Genomic DNA, 26,311 nt, shown 5'->3' on the forward strand with positions numbered 1-26,311 from the left:
GGAATCTACTCGGGGGAGCGGCCCACGGCTATGACAAAGGCAGACCGGCACAAAACATCAACTTGCTATCCAGGTGTCTGCCCCTTCCCAACCATCACCCTCAGTCCCCTTCAAGCAATAAATAAATGGTATGGTAATAAGAATAAAAATAAATAACGAAACAAAAATGGGGGAATATAAGTATATCCATCCGAAAGTGTCAATGATCAAACCTGGAAGGCCACCCAAACAGGCATCGCTCTGAACCCAGCCGGAATGAAAGTGAAACTAACGTTAAATGAGAGCTCTGACCGCCCTCCATTGGTCGGCTCAGCATCTTACATGTTCGGTAGCCCTTGCTGAGACAGTTTAATAAGGTTTCACCCGTTATGGTATAGTATGGATTCGAGTCTATGAGCAGACCCTAACACACAATGACAAGGGACTCTAACCCGTATGGGGTATTGGTGTATGTTCCCGGATAAACTTCTCTGCGTCCAAAACCGAGGAGAGACAAATCTTCTCACCGGAAGGCAGGGTAATTCTGAGTCTTGCAGGGAAGAGCAAGGCTGGGCGAAGATGGAGTTTGTAGAGTTTGGTCATGACATCTCTGTAGCCGGCGCGATGCTTTGCCACATCGGGCGCATAATCCTCATAGACACGGAAGGGCTGCCCTTTATGTAACAGGTTACCCCTCATTCGAGCCTCACGCAGGATAAGATCCTTGGTCTTGAAACTGTGACAACAGATGATTACTGGACGAGGACGTTGGCCCGGTCCAGGCACTGGGACAAGGGCGCGATGTGCACGGTCCAGCTGGGGATCCGAAGCCAAAACATCCGATCCCATTACGTCCCTCAATAGCTTGGCGAAGAAGTCAGTGGGGCGAGAGCCAGCCTCCACCACCTCTGCCAGACCAACAACGCGAAGGTTATGACGTCTGGATCGGCCCTCCAGGTCGACCACTTTCACAGAAAGCCTCTGCACCCTATCCTGCAGTGACGTGCATAGCTTCTCTAACTCGTCGATCCTACCAGCGTTGAACTCAGAAGCTTTCTCAAGGTCCACAATAATCTGGCCCTGCGAAGCAACCATTCGAATGGTGCTCTCGATTTTGGTGTCCTGCCGCCATGTCAGATTTCAAAAAGGCTTTACGGCGAAAGCACACCATGCGATTATCTGAGGACAGCCCCTCGCATACAAAAACATGAAAATAATTTTTCAACCAGGCAGGTGCGACACAAAGGTAAAAAATAACGATATAATAAATGCCTTACCTTTGAAGATCTTCATCTTTTTGCAATCCCAAATGTTTCAGTGACACAATGAATGGTCGTTTTGTTCGATAAATTCTTTTTTTATATCCCCAAAATGTCAATTTATTTGGCGCGTTTGATTCAGAAATACACCGATTCCAACTCGCCTAACATGACTACAAAGTATTTAATAAGTTACCTGTAAACTTGGTCCAAACATTTCAATCAACGTTTTTAATCCAACCTCAGGAACCGTAAAATGTAAATAATCGATAACATTTAAGACGGGATAAACAGTTTCCAATACCGAAGAAAAACTACACGGAGCGCGCTTTTGTTCAAGCTCACCAAAAGACTAGAGACCTTCTGAGTGACACATAGAAAGAATAGGACTACTTCTTAATTTCTCAAAAGAAAAACATCAAACGATTTCTAAAGACTGTTGACATCTAGTGGAAGCTATAGGAACTGCAATCTGGGACCTAATAAATCAGGTTTCCCATAGAAACCATTGGAAAACACAATGACCTCAACAACAAAAAATTCCCTGGATGGATTGTGCTCTGGGTTTCACCTGCCAAATCAGTTCTGTTATACTCAGACATTATTTTAACAGTTTTAGAAACTTTAGAGTGTTTTCTATCCAATACTACCATGCATATGCATATCCTAGCTTCTGGGCCTGAGTAACAGGCAGTTTACTTTGGGCACGCTTTTCATCCGGATGTGAAAATACTGCCCCCTATCCCGAAGAAGTTTAAACTGTTTTCTAGTGACATTTATTTTAATACATCCATAACATTAAGCTGATGAGGCGCGATTTCACCTGGCATAGAAAATGTGCTCACTCATCAGGACACTGTCATTCAGAGCAGCTAGCCAACAACACAGCTACAATAACACAATCACTTCAAATGACTGCAGAACTTCATCTTTTTGCAATCCCAAATGTCTCAGTGACACAATGAATGGTCGTTTTGTTCGATAAATTCCTTCTTTATATCCCCGAAATGTCCATTTATTTGGCGCGTTTGATTCAGAAATACACCGGTTCCAACTCGCCCAACATGACTACAAAGTATCTATTAAGTTACCTGTAAACTTGGTCCAAACATTTCAATCAACGTTTTTAATCCAACCTCAGGTACCCTAAAATGTAAATAATCGATCAAATTTAAGACGGGATAAACAGTTTCCAATACCGAAGAAAAACAACACGGAGAGCGCTCTTGTTCGAACCTACGTTTCGTTTGACCTTTTTTCAATTGGTTGGATTGTGCAGTCAGATGGAACAGAGTAAATATGCATTTTAACTTCATAGATTTAGCCGGTGGCAACTTGTGCAATAGACACCGGCTGGAATGCGGTTTTAACCAATCAGCATTCAGGATTAGACCCACCCGTTGTATAAACGGCCAATATACCACAGCTAATGGCTGTATTCAGGCGCTCTGCGTTGAGTCGTGCAGAAGAACAGCCCTTAGCCGTGATATATTGGCCATATACTATACTGCCCTACCAAGAAAAAAGGCAGTAACTGCTCATAGCGTGGAAGTGAGAAAAATGGCTTTTATTTACCTTGGTTTCACAGTAACTTTATGCAGATACTTTTTGTACATTTCCACAAACTTCAAAGTGTTTCCTTTCAAATGGTATCAAGAATATGCATATCCTTGCTTCAGGTCCTGAGCTACAGGCAGTAGGATTTGGAAAAATGTTGCTAGTTTTCAGACATAAGGTTTTGACTGGTCACCGGCCAAGAAATTGTGCTTGACCTGGCAACCCTGCTTGCCAATGACTGTATAGAATGAGCTGTGCAATGGTGTATTGAGAAGCTTCCCACTGTTGCTGCGTCACATGTCGCTGGCGGTAGCTAACGTGCCAATTTGTTCCGTCCCACTTGATTATATTTTGAATAGGATAGCCGCCTACACGAGAAATAACTTGTAATATTGATAGTAGCCATCTGGATGTCACTGATACCACAGCAAGATATTTCACTGGATGTATAAATGTGAAGCATCCGTTTGGTGTTTCCACTCACTACCAAATATGGTGATGAGAGGAAGCCCAGTAGCAGGCAGTGTGATTTTCTCATCGATTAAACATTTGATCTCAATAATGTTTTCTGTTCCATATTTTTTTATCTGTTACGAACAGAGTGGGCTAAGTTTTGTAGACTTTACCCTTTGCCAAAAATTGTGTTGTTTAGAAGGAGTGCACGCGCGAATTGAGTTATTGCACACGCTCACTTCACAGAGTAGGCGTTCCCTAACGGAAATATGCTTGGCTCTGCCAACCACCTTGCTTGTTCTGCCCACTATGATTAATTTGCTCCCATTGGAAAGGACAGGCTGTGGTCTATCTTGGGTTAGTTATACGAAGCTTTGACGAAAGTGTCTGTTCTGAATAGTAACTTATATTATAGCTATCCTTCGGTTTTTCGAAATCTATTTACGGTAAGACCTTCATGAGTAATAAGAAATTTTTATTAAATGTAACAATTTCTGGACCAAAATACTTGCCATTGTTTAAACTTGTAATCTTTGGCATGCATAACAATGTTGTCTAAAAAAACACACAGCTTTACTTTACTGTATAATCTATGGAATTCATTAAAAGTATGGTAGGCTGCATTTCAGCATAACATTTTAACTAATGTACTATAATGTACCTTTTTTCTGCTCTGTCTCTGTGTGTTCAGAGAACAGGAATCGATCAGTTGTCCGATCTGTCTGGATCCACTAAGGGATCCGGTGACCATTCCTTGTGGACACAGCTATTGTATGGGCTGCATTATAGGCTACTGGGATCAGAATGATCTGAAGATGAGCCACAGCTGCCCCCAGTGCACAGAGCTTCATTCCACAGCCTATTTTGAGGAAAAGCACCATGCTAGCCGAATTGGTGGAGCAATTGAAGAAGACAGTACTTCAAGCTGTTCCTCTTGTTCACTGTTATGCTGGACCTGGAGATGTGGAGTGTGATGTCTGCACTGGTAGAAAATGTAAAGCTTTCAAGTCCTGTTTGGTGTGTCTGGCCTCTTACTGTGAGACACCTCCAGCCTCACTATGAATCTCCTGCTTTTAAGAAGCACAGGCTGGTCAAAGCCTCCACACAACTACAGGAGAGGATCTGCTCTCGTCATGACAAGCAGCTGGAGATTTACTGCCATTCCGATCAGCACTGTATCTGTCTGCTGTGTCTGATGGATGAACATAAAGGCCATGAGACAGTCTCAGCTGCATCAGAAAGTACTGAGAAACAGAAGCTGCTGGATCTGAAACAGACAACGTACCAGCAGATGATCCAGGAGAGAGAAAGGGAGCTGCGAGATATTAAACTGGGTGTGTTCCACATCACACGCTTTACAGATGAAGCAGTGGAGAACAGTGAGAGGATCTTTACTGAGATGATCCATTGAGAGAAGGTGCTCTGAGGTGAAGGAGCTGATCAGACCCCAGGAGAGGGCAGCAGTGAGTGGGTCTGAAGGACTCCAGGAGCGACTGAAGCAGAAGGTTGCTGAGCTGGGGAGCAGAGGCGCTGAGCTGGAGCAGCTCTCACACACAGAGGATCACATCCACTTTCTCCAGATTGTCCAGTCTCTCATTGCCCAGCTGGACTCGAAGGGTGTACATAGCCCCTCCTGTTGCCCACGTCTATGGTTCAAAGATGTGACGAGGAGTGTGTCTGAGCTGAAGGAGAGACTGGAGAAAATCTGTCAGTCTCCGTCCTTGGGTCTTGACTCTGTGGACGTCACTATGAGCAGCAATCAGTACAAGCATCTGAAGGTGACCCTGTACAAGTCAGATACAGACACCTGCTTTGGATTTAGACTCTTAAGGCGAACTAACCAATTAGAACCTATGGTAATATCAACTATACTAGACAACTCACCAGCCCATGGGTGTTTGCAAGAAGGAGATGAGGTGGTGACTGTGAACAACGTGCCAGTGGGATATTATGATTTGTTTGAGCTCCAAGACGTGCTTGAAAGGGCTGATCATTGTGGTCTGCTGACCCTGACCGTGTGGAGAAAGGACTAGATAGCAAGTCCTGCTATAGTCTGTAGTCTCCACCTGGGCTGGCTCTATACTCTGACTCCTTTGACTATGTGGGAGCGTCTGCTCAGTGCACTTCGCAAGGCGATAGAGTTGAACAAGGGCTCGGATATGACAAATCATAAGAATTTGAAAGTTTGTTTATTTTTATCAAACGTTTTACAATGCTATGAAGTTGATGTAGGCTGACTAATGATGTTTGTTGCTATTAATAATAATGAAATGTTTTTGCTTCCACATAGATATCATATATAATTTGTCAAAACTAAGCGGCGCAGTAAAACAAAAACATTTCATATTCAACATGTGAATGGTGTTATAATAATCCATCAGCCTTTGTAATTTATGACAATCAATTAACAATTAAGTGGCATCCTTAGTATGATTAACAAAAATACAATTAACTTTAAAAAACATTTTAATTCAGTCATACTCCAAATAAGCGAACGCAATAGTCAGCAGTTGAAACTGCATTAAACACTATAATGCAAGGTTTTAAATGTAGTATAAAGTTCTGGAAACAGATTCCTCATAGAATATTGTTCAAAGGTACTGTATCATTAAATCATGTGCAATGTGCAGTACTGATGCGTGTTTGCATGTGAAGTATAGATGTATCCATATAAAATCTATAGTAAATGTGAAATTCAGACTTTAGAAATGTGTTTTAATCCCCACCAAGGGAATGGGCAACAGTGACAATGAGGGCTACCAGCAAAATGAACATGGAAACAGACAGTATGACAGTGATGACCACCATGGCTCCACTGCGTGCTGGCAGGCCAGAGTCTATTTGGTTGTGGTCTTTGACTGAAATAAAGAGCATACAAAAACTAAGTTTCAGGTTTTGTTTACTTGCAACTGGAGTCAGAAACCTGTATGTGACGGTGGTGAATATAGACTCCAGATATAAAGGTTAGTAGAATGACATAGAAAGACAATGGGTACTACTGTCTTCAAATACCTTGTCTTGTAGAGACCTCCAGAATGTTGCTCTTCTCTGCCCCTACCACATACTGAAGCCTTGAAATAAATAGAACAGCTATTTAATTGTGGTCAAAATTCTTGAGAAAAAAAAGATAAATACAGGACGATGAAAATGTAAGGGGAAAATAGCTCTATCTACCTGTATGTTGAGCCAGTGGTGAGATTTGTCACTTGATAACCCAGATTTCTGCTGGTAGTGAACTGGGCATTATTCTCAATGGTTGAGATGATGTCCCTTCTGAACCGACAGGGGAGCACTTTGAATATATTGACCAAAGTTTCTGTGGAAGGAGACATTCATACCCCGGTACTATAAATATTACTAATGACAACAATAAAAAATATCATTGGTTTAGTATTTTTGAAATTACAATTGTTACCATTGTCTTGTCAGAATAAAATTATTGGTTTTAGCAATTGAATGGAGAGTTATGCAAGATTCCTCCCATAATCACATTGATATTAGGAGACAAAAGGCCAAAAGGAACACTCACTGCTCTCATTGGTGTCAGTGTTGTTGTACTCCAAAGTCACACTCTGTGTTGCCAAAGCACATGGAGGCAGGCTCAAAAGTAAAGAGTCAGCAAACCTGCCTGTTACAACTCCATCTGACTCTTTCAGAAGGCTCACTTGGAATTCTAGAGTAAAGCAACAATTTGGAAAAGGAATAACCACATGTTATGAATAATGAATCATCAGTGTTACTTAAAAAAACGTATCTCAAAAGATACAGTAATGCACTGTGTTTTTCAAATGTTTAAGATGAGGATATGTTCGATCAAATTCTGACATAATTGTGACTTTGTGTGTTACAATTTCTAGATCAGAAAGGTTTTGACAAACTGAATATGCAATCTTATAGAAATGTAAATGTGTTTATTAGATCTGTGGCTCCCAAGTGGCGCAGTGGTCTAAGGCACTGCATCTCAGTGCTGGAGATGTCACTACAGACCCTGGTTCAATTCCAGGCTGTATCTCAAACGGCTGTGATGGGGCGGCGCACAATTGGCCCACCATTGTTAGGGTTTGGTTGGGGTAGGTCGTCATTGTAAATAAGAAATTGTTTTTCACTGACTTGCCTAGTTAAATAAAGGTTAATTAAAAAAAATATCAAAATCATAACATACCTGCATTTGAAAGGGTGAAAAGCATTCCAAAGAAGATGAACATTGTCCTCATTGTTGTTGATAGATATTAAGCCGTGCTGAGTAGGTGAGACTCGTGTGAACACAACATTATATGGAATGGGAGCGCTGGAATAACTAGAATTGACCTGGATATCCGCGAATCAGGGACAAGGTGCTGCCTGGGAACAATAGAGGGAAACCAGTTTGACCAGGTTTATCTGTGTACTGTCACAACTATTGTTTATCCTATCGCATTTTCTTCAGCCTAATGGTCCACATAGTGTTAAACGTCCCAGTCTTATATATAGTATAGTCCACAGGAGATTGGTGGAACCTTAATTGGGGAGTTCATGGTAATGGCTGGAATGGTATCAAAAACATCAAACACATGGTTTCCATGTGTTTGATGCCATTCCATTGCCTCCAATTCAGTCATTATTATGAGCCGTCCTCCCCTCAGCAGCCTCCACTGGTATAGTCAGGTACTAATGAAGGGCCAATGGCTCCTGCCTTATTCCTATTAGATGAAGGTTGAATCTGACAATTTGTTGAATCTGTTGAATCTGACAATTAATCTTGATGGTTGTACAGTCGTCTCAAATAAAACTGTGAAGGACCTCGGCGTTACTCTGGACCCCGATCTCTCTTTTGATGAACACATCAAGACTGTTTCAAGGACAGCTTTTTTCCATCTACGTAACATTGCAAATATCAGAAACTTTCTGTCCAAAAATGACGCTGAAAAATTAATTCATGCTTTTGTCACTTCTAGGTTAGACTACTGCAATGCTCTACTTTCCGGCTACCCGGATAAAGCACTAAATAAACTTCAGTTAGTGCTAAACATGGCTGCTAGAATCTTGACTACAACCCAAAAATTTGATCATATTACTCCAGTGCTAGCCTCTCTACACCGGCTTCCTGTTAAGGCAAGGGCTGATTTCAAGGTTTTACTGCTAACCTAGAAAGCATTACATGGGCTTGCTCCTACCTATCTTTCCGATTTGGTCCTGCCGTACATAGCTACACGTACGCTACGGTCACAAGACGCAGGCCTCCTTATTGTCCCTAGAATTTCTAAGCAAACAGCTGGAGGTAGGGCTTTCTCCTATAGAGCTCCATTATTATGGAATGGTCTGCCTACCCATGTGAGAGACGCAGACTCGGTCTCAACCTTTAAGTCTTTATTGAAGACTCATCTCTTCAGTAGGTCCTATGATTGAGTGTAGTCTGGCCCAGGAGTGTGAAGGTGAACGGAAAGGCACTGGCGCAACGAACCGCCCTTGCTGTCTCTGCCTGGCCGGTTCCCCTCTCTCCACTGGGATTCTCTGCCTCTAACCCTATTACAGGGGCTGAATCACTGGCTTACTGGTGCTCTTCCATGCCGTCCCTAGGAGGGGTGCGTCACTTGAGTGGGTTGAGTCACTGACGTGGTCTTCCTGTCTGGGTTGGCGCCCCCCCCTTGGGTTGTGCCGTGGCGGAGATCTTTGTGGGCTATACTCGGCCTTGTCTCAGGATGGTAAGTTGGTGGTTGAAGATATCCCTCTAGTGGTGTGGGGGCTGTGCTTTGGCAAAGTGGGTGGGGTTATATCCTGCCTGTTTGGCCCTGTCTGGGGGTATCATCGGATGGGGCCACAGTGCCTCCTGACCCCTCCTGTCTCAGCCTCCAGTATTTATGCTGCGGTAGTTTGTGTCGGGGGGCTAGGGTCAGTCTGTTATATCTGAGGTATTTCTCCTGTCTTATCCGGTGTCCTGTGTGAATTTAAGTATGCTCTCTCTAATTCTCTCTTTCTTTCTTTCTTTCTTTCTCTCTCTCTCGGAGGACCTGAGCCCTGGGACCATGCCTCAGGACTACCTGGCATTTTTTTATTTTATTTAACCTTTATTTAACCAGGTAGGCAAATTGAGAACACGTTCTCATTTACAATTGCGACCTGGCCAAGATAAAGCAAAGCAGTTCGACACATACAACAACACATAGTTACACATGGAGTAAAACAAACATATAGTCAATAATACAGTGAAAAAAAAAATAAGTCTATATACAATGTGAGCAAGTGAGGTGAGATAAGGGAGGTGAAGGCAAACAAATATATGTATAAATAAATAAAAATATAAAAGGCCATGGAGGCGAAGTGAGTACAACACAGCAAGTAAAATAAAAACTAAAAAAACACTGGAATGGTTGGTTTGCAGTGGAAGAAAGTGCAAAGTAGAGACAGAAATAATGGGGTGCAAAGGAGCAAAATAAATTAATAAATAAATACAGTAGGTAAAGAGGTAGTTGTTTGGGCTAAATTGTAGATGGGTTATGTACAGGTGCAGTAATCTATGAGCTGCTCTGACAGCCGGTGCTTAAAGCTAGTGAGGGAGATAGGTGTTTCCAGTTTCAGAGATTTTTGTAGTTCGTTCCAGTCATTGGCAGCAGAGAACTGGAAGGAGAGGCGTCCAAAGGAAGAATTGGTTTTGGGGGTGACTAGAGAGATATACCTGCTGGAGCGCGTGCTACAGGTAGGTGCTGCTATGGTGACCAGCGAGCTGAGATAAGGGGGGACTTTACCTAGCAGGGTCTTGTAGATGACCTGGAACCAGTGGGTTTGGCGACGAGTATGAAGCGAGGGCCAGCCAACGAGAGTGTACAGGTCGCAGTGGTGGGTAGTATATGGGGCTTTGGTGACAAAACGGATGGCACTGTGATAGACTGCATCCAATTTATTGAGTAGGGTTTTGGAGGCTATTTTGTAAATGACATCACCGAAGTCGAGGATTGGTAGGATGGTCAGTTTTACAAGGGTATGTTTGGCAGCATGAGTAAAGGATGCTTTGTTGCGGAATAGGAAGCCAATTCTAGATTTGACTTTGGATTGGAGATGTTTGATGTGAGTCTGGAAGGAGAGTTTACAGTCTAACCAAACACCTAGGTATTTGTAGTTGTCCACATATTCTAAGTCAGAGCCGTCCAAAGTAGTGATGTTGGACAGGCGGGCAGGAGCAGGCAGCGATCGGTTGAAGAGCATGCATTTGGTTTTACTTGTATTTAAGAGCAGTTGGAGGCCACGGAAGGAGAGTTGTATGGCATTGAAGCTCGCCTGGAGGGTTGTTAACACAGTGTCAAAAGAAGGGCCAGAAGTATACAGAATAGTGTCGTCTGCGTAGAGGTGGATCAGAGAATCACCAGCAGCAAGAGCGACATCATTGATGTAAACAGAGAAGAGAGTCGGTCCAAGAATTGAACCCTGTGGCACCCCCATAGAGACTGCCAGAGGCCCGGACAACAGACCCTCCGATTTGACACACTGAACTCGATCAGAGAAGTAGTTGGTGAACCAGGCGAGGCAATCATTAGAGAAACCAAGGCTGTCGAGTCTGCCAATGAGGATGTGGTGATTGACAGAGTCAAAAGCCTTGGCCAGGTCAATGAATACGGCTGCACAGTATTGTTTCCTATCGATGGCGGTTACGATATCGTTTATGACCTTGAGCGTGGCTGAGGTGCACCCATGACCAGCTCTGAAACCAGATTGCATAGCGGAGAAGGTGTGGTGGGATTCGAAATGGTCTGTAATCTGTTTGTTGACTTGGCTTTCGAAGACCTTAGAAAGGCAGGGTAGGATAGATATAGGTCTGTAGCAGTTAGGGTCAAGGGTGTCCCCCCCTTTGAAGAGGGGGATAACCGCAGCTGCTTTCCAATCTTTGGGGATCTCAGACGACACGAAAGAGAGGTTGAAGAGGCTAGTAATAGGGGTGGCAACAATTTCAGCAGATAGTTTTAGAAAGAAAGGGTCCAGATTATCTAGCCCGGCTGATTTGTAAGGGTCCAGATTTTGCAGCTCATTTAGAACATCAGCTGACTGTATTTGGGAGAAAGAGAAATGGGGAAGGCTTGGGCGAGTAGCAGAGGGGAGGGCAGTGCTGTTGTCCGGGGTAGGGGCAGCCAGGTGGAAAGCATGGCCAGCCGTAGAAAAATGCTTATTGAAATTCTCAATTATAGTGGATTTGTCGGTGGTGACAGTGTTTCCTATCTTCAGAGCGGTTGGAAGCTGGGAGGAGGTGTTCTTATTCTCCATGGACTTTACGGTGTCCCAGAACTTTTTTGAATTTGTGTTGCAGGAAGCAAATTTCTGCTTGAAAAAGCTAGCCTTGGCTTTTCTAACTGCCTGTGTATATTGGTTTCTAGCTTCCCTGAAAAGTTGCATATCACGGGGGCAGTTCGATGCTAATGCAGAACGCCATAGGATGTTTTTCTGTTGGTTAAGGGCAGTCAGGTCAGGAGAGAACCAAGGGCTATATCTGTTCCTGGTTCTAAATTTCTTGAATGGGGCATGCTTATTCAAGATGGTGAGGAAGGCATTTTTAAAAAATGACCAGGCATCCTCTACTGACGGGATGAGATCAATATCCTTCCAGGATACCCCGGCCAGGTCGATTAGAAAGGCCTGCTCGCTGAAGTGTTTCAGGGAGCGTTTGACAGTGATGAGTGGAGGTCGTTTGACCGCTGACCCATTACGGATGCAGGCAATGAGGCAGTGATCGCTGAGATCTTGGTTGAAAACAGCAGAGGTGTATTTGGAGGGCAAGTTTGTTAGGATGATATCTATGAGGGTACCCGTGTTTACGGAATTGGGGTGGTACCTGGTAGGTTCATTGATAATTTGTGTGAGATTGAGGGCATCAAGCTTAGATTGTAGGGTGGCTGGGGTATTGAGCATGTTCAAATTTAGGTCGCCTAGCAGCACGAGCTCTGAAGATAGATGGGGGGCAATCAGTTCACATATAGTGTCCAGAGCACAGCTGGGGGCAGAGGGTGGTCTATAGCAGGCGGCAACGGTGAGAGACTTGTTTTTAGAGAGGTGGATTTTTAAAAGTAGAAGTTCAAATTGTTTGGGAACAGACCTGGATAGTAGGACAGAACTCTGCAGGCAGTCTTTGCAGTAGATTGCAACACCGCCCCCTTTGGCCGTTCTATCTTGTCTGAAAATCTTGTAATTGGGGATGAAAATGTCTGAATTTTTGGTGGTCTTTCTAAGCCAGGATTCAGACACGGCTAAAACATCCGGGTTGGCAGAGTGTGCTAAAGCAGTGAACAAAACAAACTTAGGGAGGAGGCTTCTAATGTTAACATGCATGAAGCCAAGGCTATTACGGTTACAGAAGTCATCAAAAGAGAGCGCCTGGGGAATAGGAGTGGAGCCAGGTACTGCAGGGCCTGGATTCACCTCTACATCACCAGAGGAACAGAGGAGGAGTAGGATAAGGGTACGGCTAAAAGCTATGAGAATTGGTCGCCTAGAGCAGAGAGTAAAAGGAAGTTTCTGGGGGCGATAAAATAGTTTAAAGGAATAATGTACAGACAAAGGTATGGTAGGATGTGAATACAGTGGAGGTAAACCTAGGTATTGAGTGATGATGAGAGAGATATTGTCTCTAGAAACATCATTGAAACCAGGTGATGTCATCGCATATGTGGGTGGTGGAACTGAGAGGTTGGATATGGTATAGAGAGCAGGGCTAGAATCTCTACAGTGAAATAAGCCAATAAACACTAACCAGAACAGCAATGGACAAGGCATATTTACATTAAGGAGAGGCATGCTAATCGAGTGATCAATAAGGGTCCAGTGAGTAGAGGTTGGTTGGGGTCGTGGCGATCCAGACAGCTGGCCGGGTATATGGCTATCGGTAGCAGCATAGGATGGAGGTCTGTTTGTAGATACCTCGTGCGTTTCCGTCGGTAGGTTAGTGGGGTTCCGTGTAGTGGGGTTCCGTGTGGTAGAGGGGATCAATCCAAATTGGCAAAATAGATATAGTGACCCAAGGAAAAAAAAAAAATAATAATAATAATAATAATAGTTGTCCGATAAACTTGTTCAGATAGCAGCCGATAAGACAGCTAACGATTAGCGGGCCTCAGATGAGCGTTCAGGTAACGTCGGGACGGAGGTGCCAGTTGGATAAATCCCTCGGGCAGATAACGTCGGCAGTCAGTCGCGGCAGTCAGTCGTGAAGGCCCGGTGGGGTTCCGTATCTGCAGCAGCAACAAAAGAAACGGGTCCGGATGGTGATGGAACTCCTCAGTTGGCTAGCTCCAGAATGATTTGAGTTTGCTCCGGGGTCGACGTAAGCCAATAGTCACACGGTTTGCAGCTAGCTAGCTGCGAAATCAAGGTGCAAGTGTCCAGAGCCTGCGGCTGGAATCCGGGGAAACTGAGAGAAGAAAAAAAGTCCCGGAATGCTCCGGTCCGAGTCGCGTTGCACAAAAGTGCCGGTAGATTATCGAGCTAAAGGAATAGCTGATGACCACTAAACGTGGGCAGCTGAAACACCAACGCTAGCCAGCAAACCGGCTAATTTCGGGGCAGCTACAGATTAGCTTCTGGCTAGCTATCGGAGTAGCTTCTGATTAGCTTTCAGGCTAGCTTCTGAATTAGCCCCTGGCTAGCTTCCACGATGGATTTTCAGATTGAGGTAAATAATACTTTTTGTAATTGGTGAAGCGGGTTGCAGGAAAGCTTTTGCAGGAAAGCTTTTGTAGTTGAGTTCTTGGATAATAAAATAAATAAAAGATATGCGAAGAAAGGTGTAAATATATATATATACAGGACACGACAATACGGAACAGAAAAAGACGTCTGAACTGCTAAGCCACCTTGGACAATGTCTTATCCGATGACTGACTTCTTGCTGTCCCCAGTCCACCTGGCCGTGCTGCTGCTCTAGTTTCAACTGTTCTGCCTGCGGCTATGGAACCCTGACCTGTTCACCGGACGTGCTACCTGTCCCAGACATGCTGTTCTCAACTCTCTAGAGACAGCAGGAGTGGTAGAGATACTCTGAATGATCGGCTATGAACAGCCAACTGACATTTACTCCTGAGGTGCTGACCTGTTGCACCCTTGACAACCACTGTGATTATTATTATTTGACCCTGCTGGTCATCTATGAACATTTGAACATCTTGGCCATGTTCTGTTATAATCTCCACCCGGCACAGCCAGAAGAGGACTGGCCACCCCTCATAGCCTGGTTCCTCTCTATGTTTCTTCCTAGGTTCTGGCCTTTCTATGGAGTTTTTCCTAGCCACCGTGCTTCTACACCTGCATTGCTTGCTGTTTGGGGTTTTAGGCTGGGTTTCTGTACAGCACTTTGAGATATCAGCTGATGTAAGAAGGGCTTTATAAATACATTTGATTTGATTTGATGCTTGATCCAACATGTTAGCCCAACACATGATACTGTACATTTCTGAAATCCTCAAGATGTTTCCTCATCAAACAAAAAACGAATGTGGCATCTTTCTAGAGCTCCGACTTTCCGACCTGGATATCACTGACATCATGATTTGACCTTGTTTAAAAAAAAATAATCCCAGTTGTCTTGAAAGCACCATTAGTTACAATAGTTTAGATTTTCTCTTGTCAGACCAATAAATAAAAGTGTCAGGACATAGCCATGGGACATAGGGGTGCTGCGGGTCCTGCAGCACCCCCTAAAATAATTATTCACAAAAGTAGTGTGCTGGGCCTTTACTAGTTCTGTATTAGCAGACCGATATAGCTGTCTGTAGGGCACACAAAAAAACAACAACAAAAAAACACCCCTAAACATCTTCCGTGGCTATGCATCAGGATTAAGCTGTCCCAGTTTATATGATGTCCCACTCTTGCCGAATTCACGCTATAGTGACCTTAAACCAACTCCTAGTAACCTTGTAAAGTGGTTTGGCTATCTTGGCAAAACACCTACTGTTGAGCCAGTAACAAGGGGGCTCAGTCGGCCCCTGAGGTTGCTACAAGACATTGTTCACAAAAATTGTAGTAAAATATCCTTTCATTTTGGGTTATGATGGGGTTAGGTTAGTTGAACTAAGCACCGCAGTCATGGTTTAATATTCAATCAATGGGTAGGCCTATATTATTTAATATCAGAGTGGGTAATTATACAACACATCTTTATGCTCTTAAAAGTTTATTTGACTACCGTTAGCCAGTAATGATTAATTTAAGTTTCAATAATATTATCAGGACTTTTATTTTGACGTTCAGAAGAACATTTCGGACCGGAAGTTCTCCAACCAACACGGATACGGAACGGAAGCGGAATGTGCGGGTTTATGGAGGGTGTTGGTAGATGTTTAGGTTCTATTTAGACGTGCGATTGATTACTCATAGGTGTACCTAATTTTAATTTAATGTTGGTGAAACACGTTCACCTAGCTAGTATGCAAAACCCCGACAATGTATTATGTGAGTAACTAGGCAATCTGGCTAAATTAAACAACAAAAGGACCGTTTAGCTAACATTAGCTAAACATATTTGTTAACGTACTGCTACAGACAGTGATTTTCAAAGAATTAATCCCAAGCCCTTTAGGTACTTATGGAGATCTGAGTTGGTATAGTTATGGCAACAATTCCACCTGGCATAGTAGAGCAAGATGAAACTAGTTAGCTAGCTCCCACATTACATCGATCCAATCCACACAAAAGCAATGCTAGGCGTAACTGTAGGGGTTAGCTCGCTAACTAGGTAACGTTAGCTGGCGCAGAAATTATTATCGAAGCTAATTATCAGACTAGCATAATTTTCACACAGAGTGAGACATGCCTTGTTTGATTTTCAGACCAGGTCAACTCCTGTGGTCCTGACAGCGACGGTGCAGCCCAGGGCGTACTGACGAAAGAATCTTTGACACTAGTGGACTGTTGCACCCAAAGGGGGTGCATTGAGGCTCTGCATGCCCTTAATATGGGGACTGTGAGGCCGGAAGACTGCCCCCAAACAGAATCAACAAACATGACTGTCAAACAAGTGGAGACTATTGAACCAGTGCATGATGCGTTTATTGTCATATTTCCACGTAAGTGCCAGTTTTGAGAAAAACACTGCTGTACACTTTTCAACTCTTAAGTTACTTTGTCCAGTCAGTTGATGTGTTGTTCCATTTCTACTCGCTGTAGTTGTTGTGGAGGTTGGAGACACGGCCACTTTTGGTAAGTTACTACTGAGTGTTTCGTCATCTATTGTTGTGCCACATCAAGGCTGTGTTTATTCCAGAAACCAATAATTGGACAACTTTGTGTATAGCTGTAGCCTACATGTTTTCTCTAGTGTCAGTGAGAGCATGTTTGATTGTGTCTAAACAGCACAAATGATCAGTGGGTGCCAGGCTCCATTTTTGCATGAAGTTGGTTACACTTTGTCCAGTTAATTTGAACACAATCTTGTACTTCTTACACAGGAGAACACCTATCCAATATTTACATGGGGGATTATGCCTCAGCGTCAATTGACTTCATACAAGAGATTTCTGAAGAAGTTTCTGAAGCAACAAAGTTAATATCTTCTTATCTTATATTGTGGAAAGTATTCTGTTCAGTCAAATGACTTGGAACCACAACAGGAAGAACAGACTGGAGAGGGCCCTTACTCAGACGGAAAGATTTCTTCTCAGTCTGTGGCACGGGGAAATTGTGGACGAGGGAGAGGTCGTCCAAATGGGCCTCCCGGCCCTCATCCGTGCATGAACTGTCCAATGACTTTCACTCAGTTGGCACACTTGAGGGCCCACGAGAGAACACACACTGGGGAGAGGCCTTATGACTGCTCTGAGTGTGGGAAGCGGTTCACTCAGATAGCTCACCTAAAAGTACACCAGAGAATCCATACCGGTGAGAAGCCGTACAGCTGCTCCACGTGTGGAAAAAGGTTTGCTCAATTGGCATCCTTGCAAGTTCACCAAAGGCGGCACACCGGAGAGAAACCTTTCCAGTGCAATCAATGTGACGCCAGTTTCTCTCAGTTAGCAAACTTACTAGCTCATAAGGCAAAACATATTGGCGGAGTGCCTTACCCGTGCTCTGACTGTGGGAAGGTTTTCTCTACTGCAGGGAGTCTGAAGGTGCACCGGAGAGTACACACTGGTGACAAACCTTTCCAGTGCGGTGTCTGTTGTAAATGTTTTACTCAATTGGGAAACTTGAAAGCTCACATAAAAAGACATGAAAGAAAGGGCGAGACTTTGGCTCAGTCTGACTGAGAAAGGAGTAGAAATCCTGAAAATACACCAGTAGAAAATACTAGATAGATACTTAAAAGCTTGTGTGGACAGAAGTCTGAATTAGGACACCTAAATTATGTCCATAGAAAAACATAAAGGGTCCCTTTAAATACTTGTGCGGCACTTCTACATTTATTTGTAGATCATTTTGGATTGCAACAGTCACACAACTGATTAAGTCATCTTGTATCAGCAAATCGCTGCATTATCAAATCTGCATTCTATAAATGTAATACAAATAGATTTTGAAATAAATTCCACTTCAAATAACAGTATTCAAATATTTATTGGAGGCAAGATTGGACAGATCTTGGGAGAACCAGAACACGGCATAGTCCGTTATTGGAAAGATTAGAAAAGACATTAAGAAAAGGATTTGCAGTTTATTTTAGCAGCAGTGGAGCTCACGGTGATGTTGTTGGATGGCCACCAGGGGGCTCTTGTCGCTCTGGTCAAAGGGAATCCCAAGGCCCCAGAGCAGTGACAGGGACACTGCATTGTCTTAAGTTAGATATGGCTCCTGGAGACACTTATCACATTAGAATAACACCATCTGACGGAAGACAATGTGTTAAAGGGTTGTAATTAATTTTCTGCACTTCAATATTCATGCATCAATTTATAGACCCCTCAAACTCAACTCTGGACCTCGAAGCCAGTGCTCCCCCCGGGGACGGATTTAGACCTGGGACACCAGGTGTGTGCTTTTAAGTATCAGGTAGAACAGAAAACCAGCAGGCTCTGGTCCTCGTAGAGTAAGAGTTGAATACCCCTGCTATAGACTAAACACTGAGTGTAGAAAACAGAGGAACACTTTTCTGATATTGAGTTGCACCCTGTTTTTCCCTCAGAACAGCCTCAATTTGTCGGGGCACGGACTACAAGGTGTCGAAAGCGTTCCACAGGGATGCTGGCCAATGTTGACTCCAATACTTCCACAGTTGTGTCAAGTTGGCTGGATGTCCTTTGGATGGTGGACCATTCTTGATACACACAGGAAACTGTTGAGTGTGAAAAACCCAGCAGGGTTGCAGTTCTTGACACTCAAACTGGTGCCCCTGGCACCTACTACCAAGGCTCTTAAATATTTTGTCTTGCACATTCACCCTCTGAATGGCATACAAACCGTGTCGCAAGGCTTAAAAATCCTTCTTTAACCTGCCTCATTCCCATCATCTATGCTGATTTGAAGTGGATTTAACAGGTGACGTCAATAAATAAAGGATTTAAAGCATTCACCTGTGTCAAACTCGTTCCACGGAGGGCCGACTGTGTTTTTTCCCCTGCCACCCTTTTACTTGATTGATTGAAATAAGGTCACTGATTAGTAAGGAACTCCCCTCACCTGGTTGTCTGTTTTAATTCAAAGGAAAACACTAAAACTAGCAGATAATAGGCCCTCCATGGAATGCGTTTGACACCCCTTGTTTAGGTCAAGGAAAGAGCAGGTGTTCCTAATGTTTTGTATACTCAGTGTAGATTAGATGTTTCACATTTTACTTAACTCTTAACTCTAAACTGGCACACCTGATTCAATTAGTCAACTAATCATCAAGACTTTGAGTAATTGCATCAGGTGTGCCTGTTCAGGGTTAAAACCAAAATGTTAAACGTCTCTGGGGGGTGCCCAAAGAGAGTATTGGGAAACCCTGGATTAGACCAGGGATTGGCAACTCCAGTCCTCGGGGGCCTGATTGACACACTTTTGCCAAAGCTAACACACCTGACTCCAATAATCAACTAATCATGCTATTTAGTTTAGAATGCAATTAGTTTAATCAAATGTGTTTGCTCAGAATATGGAAAAAATGTCACCATTCCGGTCCACGAGGACTGGAATTGCCCATCCCTGGATTAGACAATATATTCAATGATATAGAGCAGTGGTTCCCAAACTTTTTGTAGTCCCGTACCTCTTCAAACATTCAACCTCCAGCTGCGTACCACCTTTAGCACCAGGGTCAGCGCACTCTCAAATGTTGTTTTTTGTCATCATTGTAAGCCTGCCACACACACACACACTATACAATATATTTATTAAACATAAGAATGAGTGAGAGTTTGTCACAACCCGGCTCGTGGGAAGTGACAGAGCTCTTATAGGACCAGGGCACAAATAATATAAACAATCATTCTGCTCTTTTATTTAGCCATCTTACATATAAAACTTTATTTGTTCATTGAAAATTGTGAATAACTCACCACAGGTTAATGAGAAGGGTGTGCTTGAAATGGTGCACATAACTGCAATGTTGGGTTGTTGTATTTAGTTTTCATGCTAGTGAGGGCCGAGAATCCGCTCTCACATAGGTATGTGGTTGCAAAGGGCATCAGCGTCTTAACAGCGCGATTGGTCAAGGCAGGATACTCTGAGCGCAGCCCAATAAAGAAATCAGGTAGTGGCTTCTGATTTAAATTCAATTTTCACAGAACCGCTTGTTGCAATTTCAACGAGGCTCTCTTGTTCAGATATCGATAATTGGACTGGAGGCAGGGCATGAAAGGGATAACGAATCCAGTTTTTTGTGTCATCCGTTTTGGGAAAGTACCTGCGTAATGGCGCACCCAACTCACTCAGGTGCTTCGCTATATCACATTTGACATTGTCCGTAAGCTTGAGTTCATTGGCACACAAGAAAAGCATACAATGATGGAAAGACCTGTGTGTTGTCCTTGATAATGGTCGTGAAGAGGACACGATAATGCCTATTCCTCAGGAGACTGAAAAGATTTGGCATGGGTCCTCAGATCCTCAAAAGGTTCAACAGCTGCACTATCGGCAGACAGAGAAGAGCTCCAACTTCTTAATCATAGTCTCAATTTTGTCCCACACATTGAATATTGTTGCGGAGAGTCCCTGTAATCCTAGATTCAGATCATTCAGGCGAGAAAACACATCACCCAGATAGGCCAGTCGTGTGAGAAACTCGGCATCATGCAAGCGGTCAGACAAGTGAAAATTATGGTCAGTAAAGAAAACCTTAAGCTCGTCTCTCAATTCAAGAAAACGTGTCAATACTTTGCCCCTTGATAACCAGCGCACTTCTGTATGTTGTAAAAGCGTTACATTGTCGCTGCCCATATTGCATAGTGCAGAAAATACATGAGTTCAGGGGCCTTACATTAACAAAGTTAACCGTTTTCACTGTAGTGTCCAAAACGTCTTTCAAGCGGTAAGGCATTCCTTTGGCAGCAACAGCCTCTCGGTGGATGCTGCAGTGTACCCAACTGGCATCGGGAGCAACTGCTTGCACGCGCGTTACCACTCCACTATGTCTCCCTGTTTTGGCTTTTGCGCCATCAGTACAGATACCAACACATCTTGACCACCAAAGACCATTTGATGTCACAAAGCTGTCCAGTACTTTAAAAATATAATCTCCTGTTGTCCTGGTTTGCAGAAGAGGATGTCTTCCTTAATTGACATCCCCCATAAACTTAATGGACATATACCAGGAGCTGTGCCTGGCCCGCCACATCTGTTGACTCATCCAGCTATAACACATAAAATTCACTGGCTTGTATGCATAGCAGTAATTGTTTCAAAACATCTCCTGCCATGTCACTGATGCATCGTGAAACAGTGTTGTTTGATGAAGGCGTTGTCTGTACAGTTTTATTGGCTTTTCCCCCAGCATTGTCCGAGCCATATCCGTATCAGCAGAAATAATTAAGTCCTCCACAATAGTATGGGGCTTGCCTGTCCTAGCCACTTGGTAGCTCATCATATAAGCCCCTTCTTATTAATGGTATCTGTTGCTTTTATACATGTCTTACTACTCGCTCCACAAACTCCTGTGGTTTATTTTTCAAATTGGCATGTTTTGTTTCTAAATGTCTGCGCAAGACATTGTGTCATCGACAGGTGTAGTGCTGCTGGTAGTAGCAGACATTTAGAAACAAACATCCCAATTTGAAAAATAAGCCACAAGTTTTTTTGAGCAAGAATTAAGACCGACTTTCGAGTAGTAGCATTACTACTAGTAGAGCTGGTATGTGTCTTTATGGACGCGGGCCTTACTTTTTTAACCATTGATCCATTTTCGAGCAAACGGAATGAGCAGCAGCTATGTTTGGCTACATATGGACCATTAGTGGAATTCCCGCGAGAGAGTAACGGTTAATGTGATTGGATGTTAATTATTGACTAGGCTACCTGTATTTGACATTGTGTTGTTATTTCGCTGAACACTAGATGGTTTAATTGTATTTTTAGCAGTGAAACGAGGCTGGCTACTCAGGCGAGGGGGGAAAAAAACTCACCCAAATGTATAGCCCCGTTGGAAAATATAAATGGACTGTTTGAAAATGTGAAGATTTTTTTTATAAAAAAAAAAAAATGTGAATCACATTTTTATTTGGCGTACCCCAGATGGGCAATTTTGATGGGGGTCACAAAAAATCTGAACTCATAAGGGGCCAGTGGCTCGCGGGACTGCCGGCTACCGTGTGTCTGCCGGCCCTAGCCTTTTGTGAGGAAAATATTTTACCCCCCTATTGACAGTGGAGAGATACTTTTTCTGAGTATATTTCCTGCATTTGTACACATTCTGCAATGGGGTGTATAGATTTAGCAATTTTCTAAATAAAAAAATATATGATATCTGAGTGAGCGTGACTAACAAAATCAATAGGACCACTTCGGTCAATCATTTGGCCATGATTACTACAAGTTTAGATTGCTGGCTGGACTAATTTACTAATCACATTTTCTTTCTCCCTGACATGGGCTAATTGAGTGACTGTCAGTGATTGGCATAACAAGAGAGAAACTGCTGATGCATAACCACGTTTCAAAATTGCACCTTGTGTGTAAACCGTTTCTGTTTAAAGTTACTCTCTACAGAATCCAGCCTAGGCTATCATTAACTGAACAATAAAACTATTATTGGAAAGAGGAAGCACACACAGCCAATATGAATTTGTTCGGGTTTCTAAACCGTTTTTTGTTCCTTTTTACCAAATTATGAAACTTTTTGAAATCACAAACCTTGCTGACGTTCAGCGTTGCAAAAGTCCCGGTGAAACCCAATATTTGTGTGGCAGCAAGGTTGCTGTGAACAACACTGAGGAAAATTAAATTAAAGTATGTGCTACTATGACCCGCTGATTCATTCATCCTTGTTATATCTTCCTCTGCATTTGGTTCAATGATCTGAATTGGATTCCCCCTAGCCTCTCCTATGGCGTAGTCAGCTATGATCTATGGATGCTGTATTAACTGTTATTTTTAGATTGAATGTTATTTTAACATTGATCAGAAGCACATATATTTGTTTAGCTCCAAGAGTCAATCACCCCTTTGTATACACTTGCCATGTTTCTATATCATGAAAATCCTTGTTAGTGTTAAATGTATGTACATTACCCCAATAAGTGAGGCATATAACTTAATTTCTACTGAGTAGATCTATAACAACAACAATATCTTCAGAGATCTGATCTGTTTATTTCTTTGAATCAACATTTGTTATCTCTGTGAGATAAATCAATAAAAAGCTGTTGTGAAATGCACTGTATTTTTGACTATAACAGCTTTATAACTTAAATAAAATATATTTGAGAATATGGCCTTGAATGAACTCTGAAATCTCACGCATGACGCATAGAAAAACCCCCTGAAATTATGGATTGACCCAATGAACTCATGGATGATGGCAATAAATAGGATCTATGCAATCAAAGTTATTACCGTTTCTCAGTAAAAGACCAGAGTGATAGCTACGTGAGGATCCCAAGGTATCTGTTGAGGGATGACCTCCTACAGGGGGTGGCTGCTTTCTGAGCTCACTCTGTTGCTATAAAGCCATCTTCCCTTTTCACCCAGCACTCTTGATTATCACTCTTCTGCATCTCACAATGGAGGAAATCTATGTCAGGCATGTGGAGTTGCTGGGCTTTGAGAAACGCTTCTTCCCCAGCCAGCACTATGTGAGTTTGAGACTACCATTGTTGACCAAAATACACAATGGTTCATTGGAGGTTCATGCAATACTTGTGGTTGTTTCCCAGACACAGATTAAGCCTGGTCATAGACTAAAAAAGAATGCTCAATGGGGATTCTCAAAAGAGAAATGCTTAAAAATATTTAATGACCAGGTATATTTGTTAACATTAAATTGCTTTGATGACATTTTTCATTCAGCAAAAGCCATTTCTGATGAGCATTTGATTGCAGTTCTTCACTTATGTTTTTGACTACTTTCTCTGAAGGTCTACATGCTGATGGTGAAATGGAATGACCTGTCTGAGAAATTGATCTATAGAGGGTATCCGGAGATCTACACCTTTCACGTGAGTAGCTGCCTCACACAACTTAATAACCTGAAGGCAAAAAGTAGGAAAGATGGACAGCTGTGTAAATGCTTTTGAATGCCTGCCTTCCTACTACCCCCACTGATCTGCAGTCAGTTGATAATGTGTCTGGGTTATAGAAATCCCTGAAGGAGATGTTCCCCATTGAGGCGGGTGACATCAATAAGAAAGACAGGATCATCCCTGCACTACCAGGTGAGGACATGTATCTGCTCTAAGGCTTACCCCTCCACCATGAGAGCTGATGTGTGGTTAGCGTTCTGGCACTGGTTGCCTGCAACACATAAGTGGTGGATGAGGTGAATTTCCACCTTACTATGTCAAGCGCTTTGAGCACCTAGGTGGAAAATCATGGTTAAAGAAAGTATTGATGTCTCGGCAATTTACTATAGAAGTGATGTTGTAATCCTTGTGTCCTTTGAGTGATTCCTCACGAAACCCAGACAAAAAAAATCATGATTTTCACAATGTAATCCGTAGAATAGGGATTTGGAGAAAGGATTGTTGACATGTATTTGACATTTGTATCTAAAAGCATAATTGAGAATATTTATGACATTATTGGCCTTACCCAGGCCTCATTTAAGATTCCCTAGTGTTTCATAAATAGGTGCTACAATGCAAACATTGGTGTCATATGAAGTTTTACTGCTTGCTCTGTAATATAAGTAGTATTTAAATTTCAATACAAAAATTATACATTTTGACAAATATTAACAATTTTGGGGGGAATGATTTTTCAATATATTGTTGAAAATTATACTATGCCAATTTCTCTGGAAAAAAAATGGGCCATAACTTTAAAACTAGCAGAGATCCCACTCTGGAACTTTGATATTCCCGTATGTTATGTTCAACAATATATTGACAAATTAGCCAAATCAAAAAAAAAATCTTTTCAATATTCATGTTTTATATTTTAATATTCATACATTTATTTAAAAATACAAAAACTTACTGTAATCAAAATACTACTCATGTTACAGAGCAAGCGTGGTTAAGCTTCATATGACACCCATTTTTGTTTTGTAGCATTATGGAGTCTTAAAGTAGGCCTGGGTAAGGCCAAAATGTCATAAATATGCCGACTTTGATTAAATGTTATTAATTATTTCTCAGTTATGCTTTTAGAATCTAATGTCAAATATATGTCAACAATCCTTCCTCCAAAAGGACTATTCTATGGGTTACATTTTGTGAAGATCCCCAAAATCATGGTCCTTTTTTATCTGGGTTTTATGAGGAATCACTCCTTTGCCTTTTTGCTTCATTTGAAAACATTAAAAAGTATACAGGTAAGTGATGAATGCACTTGGGTGAACAGACAAAAAATAGGTAGCGTGTTTGTGTTTTTTCTCAGTCAATGCTTTGTATAAGGAAACAGCTGCTGCTGCAATCCAGATGTGACAAATGTACTTCTCGTTTTTTAAACAATGCTAATCAGTAAACCATAATTCTAAATTAAATCATGGTTCTGGGTCGGATCTGATAGTGCGAGTCGGCTTGGTTGGTTTTGGTCTTTACCTCCCTGCTCCAAATGTCACTCGCTCATAGTACGGCCCCTCCCCCGCCTGCTAGAGCGGCACCTCTCTCCATCCTCTCGTGCTTTATCAGCTCCAGTTAATAAAAGAGCTTAAATTAATTTTCTGCTGCTTCCCACATTCGGATCACTGGGTCTAGATCTGACCAGGTCTATACGGAACGGGTCTCGTTGTCCTCGTGTCCGTTTGGAAATGGATCTGTATTTACATTTTTTATTTATGCATGTAGGATCTTGGTGGGAAAGCCCCAGGTCCATTTTGGAACAGGTCCAACTTTTTGGACCATGAAGACCTCTACTTTACACTTAAAAACTGATGGGTAGTGATTCTGTATGTTTAACACAGGCATATTACATATTTTACACTTTGGATTTTTATCAAACATTTTCATTTCTCCCTAAAGGCAGCATGTTTTTAATCCAAAGGCTGTGACCACTTGTGGTCAAAACTAACTAACACAAGGACTTTCCCTCAACAGGGCTCAAGTGGTTATTAAGGTTGTGTTGATGCAACATGGGAAAGCAGAAGTTGCAGACAAACCTGATAAATTGCAGACAAACCGCATGAGATTTGTTTGGAACTTCTGCTTCCCCATGTTGCATTAACACAACGTTAAACTTGAGCCCTGTTGAGGGAAAGTCCTTATGTTAGTTTTGTTTTCGTGCTAAATAATGTTTTTCACAGATAAACATGTAACATCTATATCCACCATTGTAGTATTCAATTTTGAATATTCCATTTGAAGGAATTGAGGTTCTCTGTTTTCTCCCTTTCCTTTGGTCCCTCATTCCCTTTGGTCCCTCCTTTCCTCAGCGCCAAAGTGGTTGGACAACCAAAAGAGCACAGAGACCAGGCAGAGCACTCTGACTGAATATTGCGGTTCTCTTATCAACCTGCCCCCCAAGATCTCCCGCAGCCAGCTGGTACGCAGCCTCTTCAAGGTCCGACCGGAGGACGAGAACCCACCCGCTCAACACCCGTCAGTACA

General features: G+C 42.6%; 2 protein-coding genes and 1 pseudogene across 5 annotated transcripts in view; 2 read left to right on the forward strand and 1 right to left on the reverse strand.

Moving 5' to 3' along the window:
• The first annotated feature begins 3,092 nt into the window (after positions 1 to 3,092).
• On the forward strand, positions 3,093 to 6,129 carry LOC139536732 (tripartite motif-containing protein 29-like; annotated as a pseudogene).
• upk2 (uroplakin 2) lies at positions 5,419 to 16,120 on the reverse strand. Its single transcript, XM_071339266.1, has 6 exons — positions 16,011 to 16,120; positions 7,411 to 7,585; positions 6,778 to 6,921; positions 6,423 to 6,564; positions 6,261 to 6,319; positions 5,419 to 6,106 (listed from the first exon to the last, which is right to left on the reverse strand). The coding sequence occupies exons 2-6, from the start codon at positions 7,460 to 7,462 to the stop codon at positions 5,964 to 5,966; spliced, it is 540 nt and encodes a 179-aa protein (XP_071195367.1). The 5' UTR covers positions 7,463 to 7,585; positions 16,011 to 16,120; the 3' UTR covers positions 5,419 to 5,963.
• Positions 15,504 to 26,311, forward strand: part of ncf1 (neutrophil cytosolic factor 1) — a 29,222-nt gene continuing 18,414 nt past the window's right edge. Inside the window, exons 1-7 of one of the 4 annotated variants that reach the window (XM_071339264.1) lie at positions 15,504 to 15,653; positions 16,031 to 16,267; positions 16,368 to 16,400; positions 23,295 to 23,398; positions 23,681 to 23,761; positions 23,902 to 23,977; positions 26,137 to 26,302. In XM_071339264.1, coding sequence (XP_071195365.1) covers positions 15,599 to 15,653; positions 16,031 to 16,267; positions 16,368 to 16,400; positions 23,295 to 23,398; positions 23,681 to 23,761; positions 23,902 to 23,977; positions 26,137 to 26,302 — 752 coding nt within the window. In that variant the 5' untranslated portion in view covers positions 15,504 to 15,598. Of the gene's footprint in view, positions 15,654 to 16,030; positions 16,268 to 16,367; positions 16,401 to 23,294; positions 23,399 to 23,680; positions 23,762 to 23,901; positions 23,978 to 26,136; positions 26,303 to 26,311 lie in introns of those variants that run through there. The other 3 variants (XM_071339262.1, XM_071339263.1, XM_071339265.1) reach the window with 3 other exon arrangements.

The sequence above is a fragment of the Salvelinus alpinus genome, chromosome 13 (assembly GCF_045679555.1).
Source record: "Salvelinus alpinus chromosome 13, SLU_Salpinus.1, whole genome shotgun sequence".
In the NCBI taxonomy this organism is placed as follows: Eukaryota; Metazoa; Chordata; class Actinopteri; order Salmoniformes; family Salmonidae; genus Salvelinus; species Salvelinus alpinus.